The sequence below is a fragment of the Podarcis cretensis genome (genome assembly GCF_951804945.1).
Source record: "Podarcis cretensis genome assembly, chromosome: 4".
NCBI lineage: Eukaryota > Metazoa > Chordata > Lepidosauria > Squamata > Lacertidae > Podarcis > Podarcis cretensis.
This window is the reverse complement of record NC_137173.1, coordinates 2,508,897-2,523,497: the sequence shown is the minus strand read 5'-3', so window position 1 is coordinate 2,523,497 and position 14,601 is coordinate 2,508,897. Positions and strand designations below refer to the sequence as shown.

Sequence of the window (14,601 nt, the reverse complement as noted above, 5' to 3'; positions counted from 1 at the left end):
AGCAGGAGAGAGTCCAAGTGCAAGAAAAGGAGACAGAAGCAGGGGAGTGGGGTGGGGGGAGAGCAACTCCTGAGGACCCCCAGGTGAGGACCCCCACTAGAGCCAAGCATCCATTTTCCACAAGATACAAATGACTCCCTTGTCAGTCAGTTCTGACTTCATGCATTGACTGGAAGGCAGGAGCAACCAGGCTGATTCATCTCCCAGAAATCCCTTCACTTCCCTCCACATTTTGCATTGCAATCTTTCTTCTAGGAGAGCTAGAGGCTGCTTCCTCTTCTTCCTCCTCCTCCTCCTCCTCCTCCTCCTCCTCTTTCTTCTTCTTCCTCTTCTTCCTCCTCCTCCTCCTCTTCTCCTTTTTAAAAAGGCCCTTTCCACATGGCCTAGGGGGTGAGGCCCAGACTCAACCTGCCCTACTGTGTTAAATATGTATTCTGTAGTTGACCTCCTTTGTAAGGTTTTATTTTGATATCTTTAAGAGAGTATTTGTTTTCTGCTATGTTGCTTTGACTATAGACTATATATTTGACTTTCTTCCAATGGTTTTATTTCTATTTTATTGATTTTGTGGGATGTGAAACTGCAGTCAAGTACAAGATTCCTACAGTGGACGACACATTAGGGGATGTTTTCTACCACTCAGGAGAAGACTTCCTGTGTCCTCCTGAGCTGGGACAGACTTCCACTCCATGTGACTTGAAGAGGGTGCAGTCTGTTGTACTAGCATGGAGGAGCACACGGCCTCCATCTTCTGATCAGTGTGTCTTCTCCATTTTGTATGTTGCTGTGCGTTTGGAGAAGTGACTCCTTAGTGGGAGTCAGTTGGGACTAACTTCTTTATGGAATAGTTCTAGTTGTTATGTGACCTAAGCCTGCCTTCAGGGATATGTCTGTGAACCTGAATGAATCTGAGTAAACTACTTTTATATTAACGTGAATCAGATTATTGTGCTTATTCATTTAAGAGGGATTGCAAGGGATTTTACCAGGAAGGAATTTTTAATAGTAAGACTCAGATGAGTCAGCAACAAGCTGATCGCTGCGTAATCTAAAAAAGGGGGTTGTATGGAACTAGAATATGGAACTTGCTAATGCATGTTAGGAAGGATATCATTCAATAATATATCTTCTTCTAACTCCCCAATTATCCCCACAGATTTAATATGCTGTAAACCGCTTTGAGATTTATTGTTAAAATATAAAGTGTTATAGAAATTTAAATAAATAAAATAGCTCATGGTTTGGGCTGTGGTGCAGTCCAGCCCTGGTTCCCTCCAAGACTCATCCATGCTTGCTCTGGGATCCTTTTTCTTCTCCTGATATTAGACAGCTTTTGTAACTGAACAATGTATTTGCTTTGTAGGATTTCTAGCGCCTCTCCTTCAGACAGACAGAACTTGGCAGAAGACCAAAGGGTTCCTTCCGATCTCTTAGAGGCTTCCTGAGAGCACAGATGGATGAGCGAGACTCAGCTGGCCCTGAAGAAGGAAGAGGCCATGCCATGCAAACTGGGAGCAGTGGGGGGTTATGGGAAAACTCTGTGCAGAAGATCCTGGGTGAGGAGGACACCCTCCGCTCAGAGGTGCAGAGCCAGCAGTTGAGGCAGTTCTGCTGCCCGGAGGCCAAAGGACCTCGAGAGGTTTGCAGCCGACTCTACCACCTTTGCCATCAGTGGTTGAAGCCAGAAAGGCACACGAGAGCTGAGATGCTGGACCTGGTGATCTTGGAGCAGTTCCTGGCTGTCCTTCCACTGGAGATGGAGAGCTGGGTGAGGGAATGCGGAGCGGAGACCAGTTCCCAGGCGGTGGCCCTGGCCGAAGGTTTCCTCCTGAGTCAGGCAGAGGACAGAAAGCAGGTGAGAGAGACTTTCCTCTGGATACTCCCAAGGGGCTCCAAACAGGACAGAAAACATCCCATCATGCTCTACTGGTGGCTCATATTTTTTTCCTGGGAAGGCATCCATGGAATGAGATCTGTCACCCTTGAAGCTGTTGGCCCTGACATTCATTTTTTAATCCTTCTCCCCATTCTCTCTCTCTCTTTTTTTTATAATCATGTTTTATTAATTTTCCATACAATCATTCCACAATACAATTTCTATTAAACTTTTCAATTTTTGACTTCCTTCGGCTTTTCTGTCAATCATTCGAATTTAGTTTCTTTAAATACACATTTCCAAATTTTTATATTGCCTTTATACCTTCCCCCCTCTTACATTTTACTTTTTTACAATATTTCTTATTTTATCACAGAGCTTCTCTAAATGCCACTAACGTTATTTCATTATCACTTAAACATTCCCAATAATCTGTTAATTTTCCCCAGTCCTCGATGAACTTTTGATCTCGTTGATATCTGATCTTCCCAGTCAGTTTATCAAGTTCTGCATAGTCCATCAGCTTCGTTCTCCATTCCTCCAACCTTGGTAATTGTTCTTGTTTCCATTTCTGAGCCAATAATATTCTTGCCGCTGTTACTGCATATTGAAAGATTTTATGGTCCTTTCTATTCATTTCGTTGCCTACAATTCCTTAGAGAAAAGCCTCTGGTTTCTTAACAAATGTATATTTCAACATTTTTTTCAATTCATTATATATTAACTCCCAGAAGCTTTTCACTTTCTTACATTCCCACCACATATGAAAAAATGTACCATCTGTTTCTTTACATTTCCAACACTTCTTACATGTTTTGTACATTTTTGCAAGTTTTACTGGTGTAATATACCATCTATACATCATTTTCATAATATTTTCCTTTAATGCAGTACATGCAGTAAATTTGATACTTTCATTCCATAGTTTTATCCAATCATTAAATTGTATATTATGTCTGATATCTTTGGCCCATTTTATCATAACTGATTTAACTTCTTCATCTTTTGTATGCCATTCCAACAATATCTTATACATTTTGGATAGGATTTTATATTCACTATTTATTATATCTGTTTGAAATTTAGAGTCCTTCTCTGCATATCCATATTCTTTAAAATCTTTTTTAAACATTTCGTTTATCTGAAAATAATGCAACCAATCGTACACAGATTCTTTCACTTCTTCATATGGTTTCATTTTCCATTTCCCCCCTTCTTTCATAATCAAATTTCCATATGTAATCCAATTCTTTCTCATATTAGTTTTTTTAACAGACATAACCTCTAACGGAGACAACCAGTGTGGAGTTTTTGGTTCGAGTAGGTTTTTATACCTCTCCCATACTTCTGTTAACGATCCTCGGAAAATGTGGTTTTCAAAACTTCTATGGATTTTCTTCTTTCCCACCCATAGATACGCGTGCCATCCAAATCTATTATTATCAAATCCTTCCAAATCTAACAGTTCTGTATTTTCTAGTTTTATCCATTCCTTTAACCAACAGAGACACGAGGCTTCATAGTACAATTTCAAGTCTGGCAGGGCGAAGCCTCCTCTTTCCTTTGCGTCAGTTAGTAACTTAAATTGAATTCTTGGCTTCTTTCCCTGCCAGATATACCTTGAAATAACTCTTTGCCATTCTTTAAATACCCCGGTCCCCTTGATTATTGGAATCGTTTGATACAGAAATAATAATTTTGGTAGCACGCTCATCTTTATCATTGAAATCCTTCCCCAAAATGACAATTTCATTCGTCCCCACACCTCCAGATCTTTCTTTATCCCATTCCACACTGGTATGCAATTATTCTGATATAAATCTATGTTTTTTGGGGGTTATCCAAATTCCCAAATATTTCACCTTTTTCACCACCTCTATGCCAACTTGTTGCTGTATATTCTCTATCTTATCTTGATCCATATTCTTAACAATTATTTTAGTCTTCTTTTATTCAGTATAAATCCTGCTATTTGGCCAAATCTTTCTACCTCCGTAAGTATATTTTTCACACTTTCCAATGGCTCTTCCACCGTTATGACCAGATCATCGGCATAGGCTTTCACCTTATATTCATTCCGGCCTACTGTAACCCCTTTTATTGTCTCATTTTCTCTTAATGATTTTAGAAGAACCTCCAGTACCATGCTGAATAACAATGGTGAGAGTGGACATCCCTGTCACATACCTTTGGATATCCCTATTTCCTCCGTAATCACGTTATTTACAATTAGTTTCGCTTTTTGCTCAGTGTAGATTGCTTTTATTCCATTGAGAAATCCCTTCCCCACCTCCATATATTCTAGGCTTTTTAACATAAAGTCCCAAGAAATGTTATCAAAGGCCTTTTCTGCATCCACAAATATTAGCACCCCATTCTCTGTTTTGAATCCTTGTTTCTTTTTCAGGGAAAGGATCTCTTTGCAGAAATGGGCCAGATTTCTTCTGAGGCAGAGAGGCCTCCGCTGGACACCAGAGAGAGGCCACTGGGTAAGAAGGGAGGAGGTTTTTCTCCGTTTAGTCTCATTCTGTTCGTTTTCCAACTCATCTGTGGGTTCTTTTCATCTTTTGTTGGGGGAGATAGTGGGACTAAGAGCCCAGAGGAGGGGAGATATATTTCGGCACAACTAACATCTGAAATGCACCCAAACATCCAAATGCACTCAGCAGGCGAGAATTTCTCAAATGCCCGTCTGTAGTTTAGATGCACTGATTCACATCATAGAATCCTAGAGTTGGAATAGACCACAAGGGCCATCGAGTCCAACCCCCTGCCAAGCAGGAAACACCATCAGAGCACTCCTGACATATGGTTGTCAAGCCTCTGCTTAAAGACCTCCAAAGAAGGAGACTCCACCACACTCCTTGGCAGCAAATTCCACTGTCAAACAGCTCTTACTGTCAGGAAGTTCTTCCTAATGTTTAGGTGGAATCTTCTTTCTTGTAGTTTGGATCCATTGCTCCGTGTCCGCTTCTCTGGAGCAGCAGAAAACAACCTTTCTCCCTCCTCTATGTGACATCCTTTTATATATTTGACCATGGCTATCATATCACCCCTTAACCTCTTCTCCAGGCTAAACATGCCCAGCTCCCTTAGCCGTTCCTCATAAGGCATCGTTTCCAGACCTTTGACCATTTTGGTTGCCCTCCTATGGACACGTTCCAGTTTGTCAGTGTCCTTCTTGAACTGTGGTGCCCAGAACTGGACACAGTACTCCAGGTGAGGTCTGACCAGAGCAGAATACAGTGGCACTATTACTTCCCTTGATCTAGATGCTATACTCCTATTGATGCAGCCCAGAATTGCATTGGCTTTTTTAGCTGCCGCGTCACACTGTTGGCTCATGTCAAGTTTGTGGTCAACCAAGACTCCTAGATCCTTTTCACATGTACTGCTCTCAAGCCAGGTGTCACCCATCTTGTATTTGTGCCTCTCATTTTTTTTGCCCAAGTGCAATACTTTACATTTCTCCCTGTTAAAATTCATCTTGTTTTTTTTGGCCCAGTTCTCTAATCTGTCAAGGTCATTTTGAAGTGTGATCCTGTCCTCTGGGGTGTTAGCCACCCCTCCCAGTTTGGTGTCATCTGCAAATTTTTTATTTTTATTTTTTAGAAATATTTATTAAAGGTTTTTTTTATAAATTACAATACAAATAAAGAAACAAGATAACACATATCATGATATATTTTCTTAACTTCTTTGGACTCCGTCGCATCTCCCGCTCCTGCGTTCCTAATTTATGAATATCTAACCAGCAATTTATCACCTTATTTCCATTCTTATTATCTAATTTTCCAATGTTCTGTCTCAAATTTTTGATATCATTTATTCAAACCTTAAAAATTTAAATTTAGCCTAATAATTATCCAAAATTTGTCTTTTCTTGAATTTAACTTATTTTCATATATCACTTCACCTAACTTAATGGTGCCAAGGTATTTATAATCTAGCATCCTTCTTAGCATTCATACAATTTACAATGTTTCTGTAGGTAAGTCTTGAATTTCTTCCAATCTTCTTCCACCGTCTCCTCTCCCAGGTCTCGAATTCTGCCAGTCATCTCGGCCAGTTCCATGTAGTCTATCAGTTGCATCTGCCATTCTTCCAGTGTGGGTAAATCTTGGGTTTTCCAATGCTTGGCGACGAGTATCCTTGCTGCTGTTGTTGCATACATAAAGAATGTTTGGTCCTTCTTTAACACCCTCTGGCCGACAATGCCCAGAAGAAAGGCCTCTGGTTTCTTAGGAAAGGTATACTTAAATACCTTTTTCAGCTCATTATATATCATTTCCCAGAAAGCCTTCACTCTAGGGCAAGTCCACCAGAGGTGAAAGAACGTTCCTTCATTTTCTTTACATTTCCAACATTTGTTATCAGACACATGGTATATTTTTGCAAGTTTGACTGGGGTCATGTACCATCTATATATCATGTTCATACCATTTTCTTTCAAAGCATTACATGCAGTGAAGTTCAGCCCCGTGGTCCACAACCTTTCCCAGTCCTCAAACATGATATTATACCCAATGTCCTGTGCCCACTTTATCATAGCTGATTTGACCGTTTCATCTTGTGTGTTCCATTTTAACAGCAAGTTATACATTCTTGAAAGTACCTTAGTCTTAGGCTCTAACAATTCCGTTTTCAACTTCGATTTTTCCACCTGGAATCCTAACTTTTTGTCAAGTTTAAAAACTTCTTTAATCTGAGTGTAATGTAGCCAATCTCGCACTTTATCCTTCATTTTCTCCAAACTCTGCAATTTCCAATTATCTCCATCTTTTTCTAATATTTCCCAATACTTTGGCCATTCGGCCTCCATATTGAGTCTTTTCCGGGCCTTAGCTTCCAATGGTGAAAGCCACCTCGGAGTTTTATTTTCCAATAAGTCTTTGTATTTTGTCCAGACATTAAACACTGCTTTTCTGACAGTATGGTTTTTGAACGCCTTATGAATCTTAGCCTTGTCATACCATAAATATGCATGCCAACCAAAAGCATTGTTGAAGCCTTCCAAATCCAATACATCTGTGTTTTCGAGAAGCAGCCAGTCTTTTAACCAGCAGAAAGCTGCTGATTCATAATACAGCCTTAAGTCTGGCAGGGCAAAGCCCCCTCTTTCTTTCCTCTTGCCCCTTACCTTTTTCCTCTTGCAGGTGACACAGTGATACTGGCTAGACCTCTTCATCCATCTCTGAATGGGGAAAGAATGGAAGCAGCGGCTGTGGAACCAGATCAGGTCAGGGGAACCTGCCTTGTGGGAACAGAGGTCAAGGGGTGGAAGAATGTCCTAGCTCAAGGAGTGGTGGTGAACAACAGTGTTGTCTCAGAGGAGGACATTTCCCTTCCTTTAGGGTCCAGTGTGCTTTGAAGATGTTGCTGTTTGTTTCACGGATGAGGAATGGGAGTTGCTGGATCCTGACCAGAGAGCTCTGCATAAGGACGTCATGGAGGAGAATCGTGGGATCGTGGCCTCTCTCAGTAAGGCTCCCTGTGGGATCATAATATCTGTTTTTAAATTCAAAATTCCATATGTGACGAACCTCATATATTTTCATAGAACTCAGCAGCGCCCCCTACAACACCAGATATCACAATCCCCCCCCCAAAAAAAACTTGAACAGTAAATTACTGTTTTTTCTGTGAATGTTCTTCCTCCAGTTGCAGCTTATTAAAGAAGGATCAGCCTGGTCTGAACTCCCCAGACCCTTTTAAGTATAAATGTCAGAGTTGTTAGGGAAGTTGAAGTAGCTTCTGTCAGGTTTTCTGGTTTTTTTTTCCTCCCGTCAGTCTCTGGTTGTCCAAAGAGAAGACTGACATTGGAAATGGAGGGATGCCATGATGGAGGCCAACAAAATCCATTCAAGAGAAGAGCCAGGCTTGTCGAATCACAGGTTCCCCTATGGATGTCGGTTGATCCCCGTTAATTAATGCACCCAACCCTTCAGAAAACCATCCATCTAGCCCACTTGTGTTATTCCTCTAATCCATTTCTCTTCATTGTAGATAGAGATGGACTGGAAATTAAGAACATGGGTGAGCATGAGAAAATCCCCACAATGGAGAAGCTGAATAAATATCTTGAAAATGGAAAAAGTTCCTATTCCACTTGCCATCAAAGAAATCCCATTGGGAAGAAACCATATCCGTGTGTGGAATGTGGAAAGAGCTTCATGAAGAGCTCCTCCCTCACTTTCCATCAGAGAATTCATACAGGGGAGAAATCCTATCAGTGTGTGGAATGTGGAAAGAGCTTCAGTCACAGCCACCATCTCAATTCCCATCAGAGAATTCATACAGGGGAGAAATCCTATCAGTGTGTGGAATGTGGAAAGAGCTTCAGTCAGAGCTCCAGTCTCACTTCCCATCAAAGAATTCATACAGGGGAGAAACCCTATCAGTGTGTGGAATGTGGAAAGAGCTTCAGTCAGAGCGCCCATCTCACTTCCCATCAGAGAATTCATACAGGGGAGAAACCCTATCAATGCTTTGAATGTGGAAAGAGCTTCAGTCACAGCCAGTGTCTCACTTCCCATCAAAGAATTCATACAGGGGAGAAACCCTATCAGTGTGTGGAATGTGGAAAGAGCTTCAGACAGAGTTCCAATCTCACTTCCCATCAAAGAATTCATACAGGGGAGAAACCCTATCAGTGTGTGGAATGTGGAAAGAGCTTCAATAAGAGTGCCAATCTCACTTCCCATCAGAGAATTCATACAGGGGAGAAACCCTATCAGTGTGTGGAATGTGGAAAGAGCTTCAGTCAGAGCGCCAGTCTCACTTCCCATCAGAGAATTCATACAGGGGAGAAACCCTATCAGTGTGTGGAATGTGGAAAGAGCTTCAGTCAGAGCGCCGGTCTCACTTCCCATTGGATAATTCATACAGGGGAGAAACCCTATCAGTGTGTGGAATGTGGAAAGAGCTTCATGAAGAGCTCCTCTCTCACTTCCCATTGGATAATTCATACAGGGGAGAAACCCTATCAGTGCGTGGAATGTGGAAAGAGCTTCAGTCAGAGCTGCAGTCTCACTTCCCATCAAAGAATTCATACGAAGAGTGGAAAACCCTTCATTATACAACTTTCAGTGCTAGGGAAACACACACCAGTTTAAACAGGCCTTTGGCTGATTGACATCTAATGCCCTATTTAAATGTGGTGGGGAGTTGGGGGTTACAGGTATTGGGCTGTGTGTTTTGTGTTTTCATTGTGTGATTTTATGTTGTAACCGTCCTGTGACCTGTGAGTGTAGGGAATGGGAGCCAGCTCTTAGAGTCTGAGGGGTCTTTGCCCCCCAAAAAGATATTTGAGGGGGCCACCCCCCCAGTTCATAGGAACAGCCATTCAAATGGCATGCTTGCACCGCATCCTCTGACTGTTTAACTGAGGCGGGGCTTACTAAACCCCTCCTATATTTTATTCAAGTTGGCACCCCTGCTATAGGGCGCTATAGAAATGAAATAAATATAATAACACCATCTTGATCGTCTTCATCTGCACATGTTCCAGCTTGACAATATCCTTCTTATTATCATCATTTTTAAAAAATTATGTGCCTATCATCTGAGGATTTCATAGTGCTTCACAACATAAACAGACAGGTTGAAAGCAGGGCTTTCTCAAAAACAAGTTAAGCCCGATAAATCTCTCTTTTTCATTTCTTTTTTTGGATGCAGTTACAAACTTTGTTGATCAGGGGACTGCTGTGAAAATACTGCATCTCAATTTCAGTAAGGCTTTTGACAAAGTCCTCTGCAACATTTATGTGAGGAAGCTGGTAAAATGTGGGCTGAATGAGGTAACTGGAGGATTTGACTGACCGAACCCAAATTGTCCTCTTCCATGGTTCCTCCTCATCCTGGGGAAAAGTGACAAGAGGGATGCTGCAGAGTTCTGTCCTGGGCCCATTGTTGTTCAACGTCTTTATAAATGTCTTGGATGAAGGAACTGAGGGGATGCTCATCCCATTTGCAGATGACACCAAACGGGGAGCGGAGGCCAATGTGGCAGAAGGCAGAATCAGTTCAAGGGCAGGAATAGTACCAATTTATTCTGCCTTGGTCAGGCCCCACCTAGAATATTGTGTTCAATTCTGGGCACTACAATTTAAGTATCTTAAATTTTGTTTGCCCGGGGAAATCAAGAAGGTGGGGGAACACAATCCATCTTCCTTTTATAACACGTGGCAAATGTTTATTAAATATATAAATTGTTAAGACTGTTGCAGGAATCCACCCAACACTCATGGGAAAATGTATCGTGGTCTTTTAGAACAGGCATCCCCAAACTCGGTCCCCCAGATGTTTTGGGACTACAGCTCCCATCATCCCTAGCTAACGGGACCCGTGGTCTGGGATGATGGGAATTGTAGTCCCAAAACATCTGGAGGGCCGAGTTTGAGGATGCCTGTTTTAGAATAATGAAATGAAACTTTAACACATGACATGCTGAAAGTCTGAAATTCCATCAGGACAAGTTACTTTTTGTTTACTGTTGTAACTATTGCTTTCTGAATATTTATCTTCTGTACCATGAAGATAAAGAAAAATATTTTTTTTTTAAAAAAAGGAGATGGGGAAATCATGTGTCCTCTTCCATCAATCTGCTTGCATGTGTTGAGTTTTATTTGGAGACTGTAGCTCCCAGTAATTTCATTATCTGTATGTGTTTCTGTGTGTTCAGCACACATGATTGCAGGTGAGACTGAATAAAACACTTGATCAGAAAAATTAGAAGCATCTAATGTTCCCTGGACTTTTAATAATAAATAATAATAATTTTATTATTTATACCCCGCCCTCCCCAGCCAAGGCCGGGCTCAGAGCGGCTTACAAGCAATAATAAAAACAAGATGAATGATAGCAACTTAAAAACAAAATTAAAATACAACATTGAAATATTGAAACATTAAAATATTAAAATGTAGCCTCATCGCAGGAGGAGAAGGAAAGGAAAAAAGAAAGAGATGGAGGGAGTCAAATTGGCTCCAAGCCAAAGGCCAGGTGGAACAACTCTGTCTTGCAGGCCCTGCGGAAAGAAATCAGATCCTGCAGGGCCCTGGTCTCATGAGGCAGAGCGTTCCACCAGACTGGAGCCAGAGTTGAAAAGGCCCTGGCTCTGGTTGAAGCCAATCTAACTTCCTTAGGGCCCGGGACCACTAGGGTGTTGCTATTTATGGACCTTGAGGCTCTCCGTGGGGCATACCGGGAGAGGCGGTCTCATAGGTACGAGGGTCCTAGGCCGTGAAGGGCTTTGAAGGTTAAAACCAGCACCTTAAATCTGACCCTGTACTCCACCGGGAGCCAGTGCAGCTGGAAAAGCACTGGGCGAATATGCTCCCATGGCAGAGACCCCGTGAGGAACCTCACTTTCTGCACCCGCTGGAGTTTCTGGGACAGCCCCACGTAGAGCGAATTACAGTAGTCAAGCCTGGAGATGACCGTCGCATGGATCACTTTTAGGGCAATGCATGGTGCTTTTGTTTGGCACATAAAAATCTGGCTGCTCCCAAAGATTGTCTGTCTGTCTCTGCACCACAACACTGCTTTGGAACGGCTTCTTTCTGATTGGTGCTGGTGCTTGAGGATGATGAAAGGTACTTAACAAAAAAAGGTTGGTTTACAAAAAATTCCCTAAAGCCACGTTTCTCGGGCTAGGCGGGCCATTGTCCTGGTCCCACTCATCTTATGGTGGACTGCAAAGCTCTTAACAGCTTCTGATCAGATTGCCTTCCCCCATGTATTCCCAACTCAACTGCTTTGAGAAAACTGGCACAGTTACCGGTTCCACATAAAACACCTGAATTTGTGAGAAATCAAAATTTTAGTGTGGCGACACAGGTAGACTTTGGAACTCCCTGCCTGCACTTCTTTTTTATCCCTCTTTTCTTTTTGGTGCCTGCAAAAATAAATAAATGTTTGTTTAGGCAAGCCCATCCGGATATTTAGAATGTGGACATGTATTTTAATCTGATTCTCAGCAAACGGTTCATTTGTAATTATTTCTAAATATTTTAAATAGTTGTGTGTATCTTCTTTTACTGATGGAAAAAGGTCTGTATGTGTGTGTGGGGTGTGTGAGAAACCGGGAACCACCTGACCTTGCTATGTCTCTGGAGCTGGAGCTGCAGAATTGGTCCTTTTCCCTGCAAGCTGCTCCTCCACTTTCCGGCCAAGGGAGGGAGATGCTCAGAGTCCAGCCAAGAGCCTCACCCCACAAAGGGATATCTGGGCACTGGCGGAGCCGGGGGGGGGCAGATCTCCCCCTAAATCCATTAGAAATAATAAGAATCTGAGGTTCTGCCAAGCGAGAGAGGCTGAGCTGGGTGGACTCGGCATTGCAAGGGTTAAAGGGAAGTGAGCTGCCTTCCTAGAGAGGCAAGGGCCCCCCCCCCCCCCGGTCCTCCAGAGCCAAGGCCCCTCCCTCCCTGTCCTTTCCTGCAAGGAAGGGGGGGTGTTACTTTGTGTCTCCGCTGCAAGGGCTGCCTCGCTCTCCCCTCCTGGGATCTGGTGAGTCTCCTCTCTCTCTCTCTGGGATCTGGTGAGTCTCCTCTCTCTCTCTCTGGGATCTGGTGAGTCTCCTCTCTCTCTCTCTCTCTGGGATCTGGTGGGGGTCCCAGGGCTGCAGCAGGGGAGGGGGCCTGGGGGGCCTGATCTGCTCCTGCGGGGGGGGGACCCCAAGTCAGGGGGGAGGAGAGGGTCCTGCCAGGGAGGGGCCAGGTCTGCCACGCTCTCCTTCCTGCAGATCAGAGGATCCCAAACTCATTTGGCCCTCTACCCCCCCCTTCAGAAAAGATCTCCCTTTTGTAAACAAAGCAGTCCCTGGGACTTTAACTCTGTGTGACATCGCTCAGCCTCATTGCGCAACAGTGGAAACATGTGCAAATGGTTTTCTAAAGCTGGACGAGGAGGTGGACTAGCCCCCCCCCCCAAAAAAAAAGGTGGAAGAGAAAGGGCAGGAGTAAAGAGAGGGATCCCAAAGAAGTCCCTTAGCTCTCTGTGACATCGCTCAGCCTCATTGCGCAACAGAGGAAACATCTGCAAATGGTTTCCCAAAGCTGGACAAGGAGGTGGACTAGCCCCCCCCTCAAAAAAAAACCATGGGGAGGAAGGAAGGAACGGTGGGAGAGAAAGGGCAGGAGTAAAGAGAGGGATCCCAGCCCAGAGTCTGGCTGCTGCATTGGGGACCAGTTTCCCAGTGTCTCCCAGGGCAGCTCCCCAAGGAGGCCACTGCAGCAATCCCCTCGCACCCAGAGCAGGGCATCCCAGGACCACAGCCTCTCTCTCCCAAAGGGATTGTTGCTGGCAAAGCAGCCGGAAATGGGCGCTGCTACTCCCTGAGCCTCCAGGGACCTGGGCATCAATGGCTGTGTGTGTGTGTGAAGCTATCTGATAGAATAACCATAATAAATTGCTGACCTAAATTCCAAAGGAGATGCCTTTGGCCCTGCCCACTTGGCCCTCAGGGGGTTGTGGGAGAAGCCTCAAGAAGTGGGAGAAGCTGCAAGAAGTTCAGAACTCTGCATAGATTAAGATATGAGCCAGAAGCTGCAGACGCTGCTTGGAGACCTTGCCCAGCTTGTCTTTAAAACCCCGAAATTCCTCCATGATGGCTTTCTTGTCAACTTTCGCATTGCTAGGCAATGCTTCTGTTATTTCGCTCAGTTCTTCTTCTCCGTAGTTACTTGTAGACTACATTCCCTTTCTCCTGTGGGGAAGGAATGGGGTCTGTGATGCAGACCCCCCAAGTATCCCTATTTCACAGGGACAGTCCTGGATTTTGCAACACATCACAGCACTGAATAAAACAATCCGGAAATGGGTTTCACATGTAAGTCAGACCAAGCCCAGAGAATAAAACATCACCATAAGCAGAGAACATGGACTCAGCGCATCTGGTCTTAAAGGAGCCTGAGAATTTTATTCACTGACTGACTCCTCTTAGATTTCACCCACTTCCTTCCAGATCACAAAAATGGCACATTTAACACCTGTACAAAATTTCAAAAGCAGAATATAAATATATACTCCCTGTTTCATTCCTTTATGCTGCTCTGCCTTTCACAAAACCTGTGTCCTCGGCCCAGGCAAATTCTTGGCAGTCAGGGCATACCGAAACATTAGAGAACATCTCCAGCCATGGATGTTCTCACTGCAACTTTGAGAAAGTTGGTGGATTAACATTTTTCCTGTGAGGATTTATATCACTATTGTTGGTGCTGGTAGCCTCTTCTGCCTCATTGTCTGGTTTCCTAACAATTTTGGCATTGCTGCTAAAAAGAAATCTAAAATGTTTTTCCCCCATACTGTATTTATTAACAAAGGGATTTTGCAGGATTCTTGGGTGCTCAGTAGAGAGAGAAGAGGGTGTGTAAACTTTATACAACTTTATACACTGTATTTGCTTTGTAGGATTTCTAGCGCCTCTCCTTAAGACAGACAGAACTTGGCAGGAGACCAAAGGGTTCCTTCCGATCTCGCAGAGGCTTCCTGAGAGCACAGATGGATGAGCGAGATTCAGCTGGCCCTGGATCAGGAAGAGGCCATGCCAACCAAACTGGGAGCAGTGGGGGATTCTGGGAAAACTCTGGGCAGAAGATCCTGGGTGAGGAGGACACCCTCCGCGCAGAGGTGCAGAGCCAGCAGTTGAGGCAGTTCTGCTGCCAGGAGGCCAAAGGACCCCGAGAGGTTTGCAGCCGACTCTACCACCTTGACCATCAGTGGCT

At 43.7% G+C, this 14,601-nt stretch overlaps 1 protein-coding gene across 1 annotated transcript in view; it reads left to right on the top strand.

Moving 5' to 3' along the window:
* Positions 1-14,601, top strand: part of LOC307214725 (uncharacterized protein) — a 67,289-nt gene that overhangs the window by 40,944 nt on the left and 11,744 nt on the right. The window contains exons 4-5 of the mRNA XM_079973659.1: positions 7,033-7,115; positions 7,231-7,357. Of these exons, the coding sequence (XP_079829785.1) occupies positions 7,033-7,115; positions 7,231-7,357 (210 nt within the window). The remainder of the gene's footprint in view (positions 1-7,032; positions 7,116-7,230; positions 7,358-14,601) is intronic.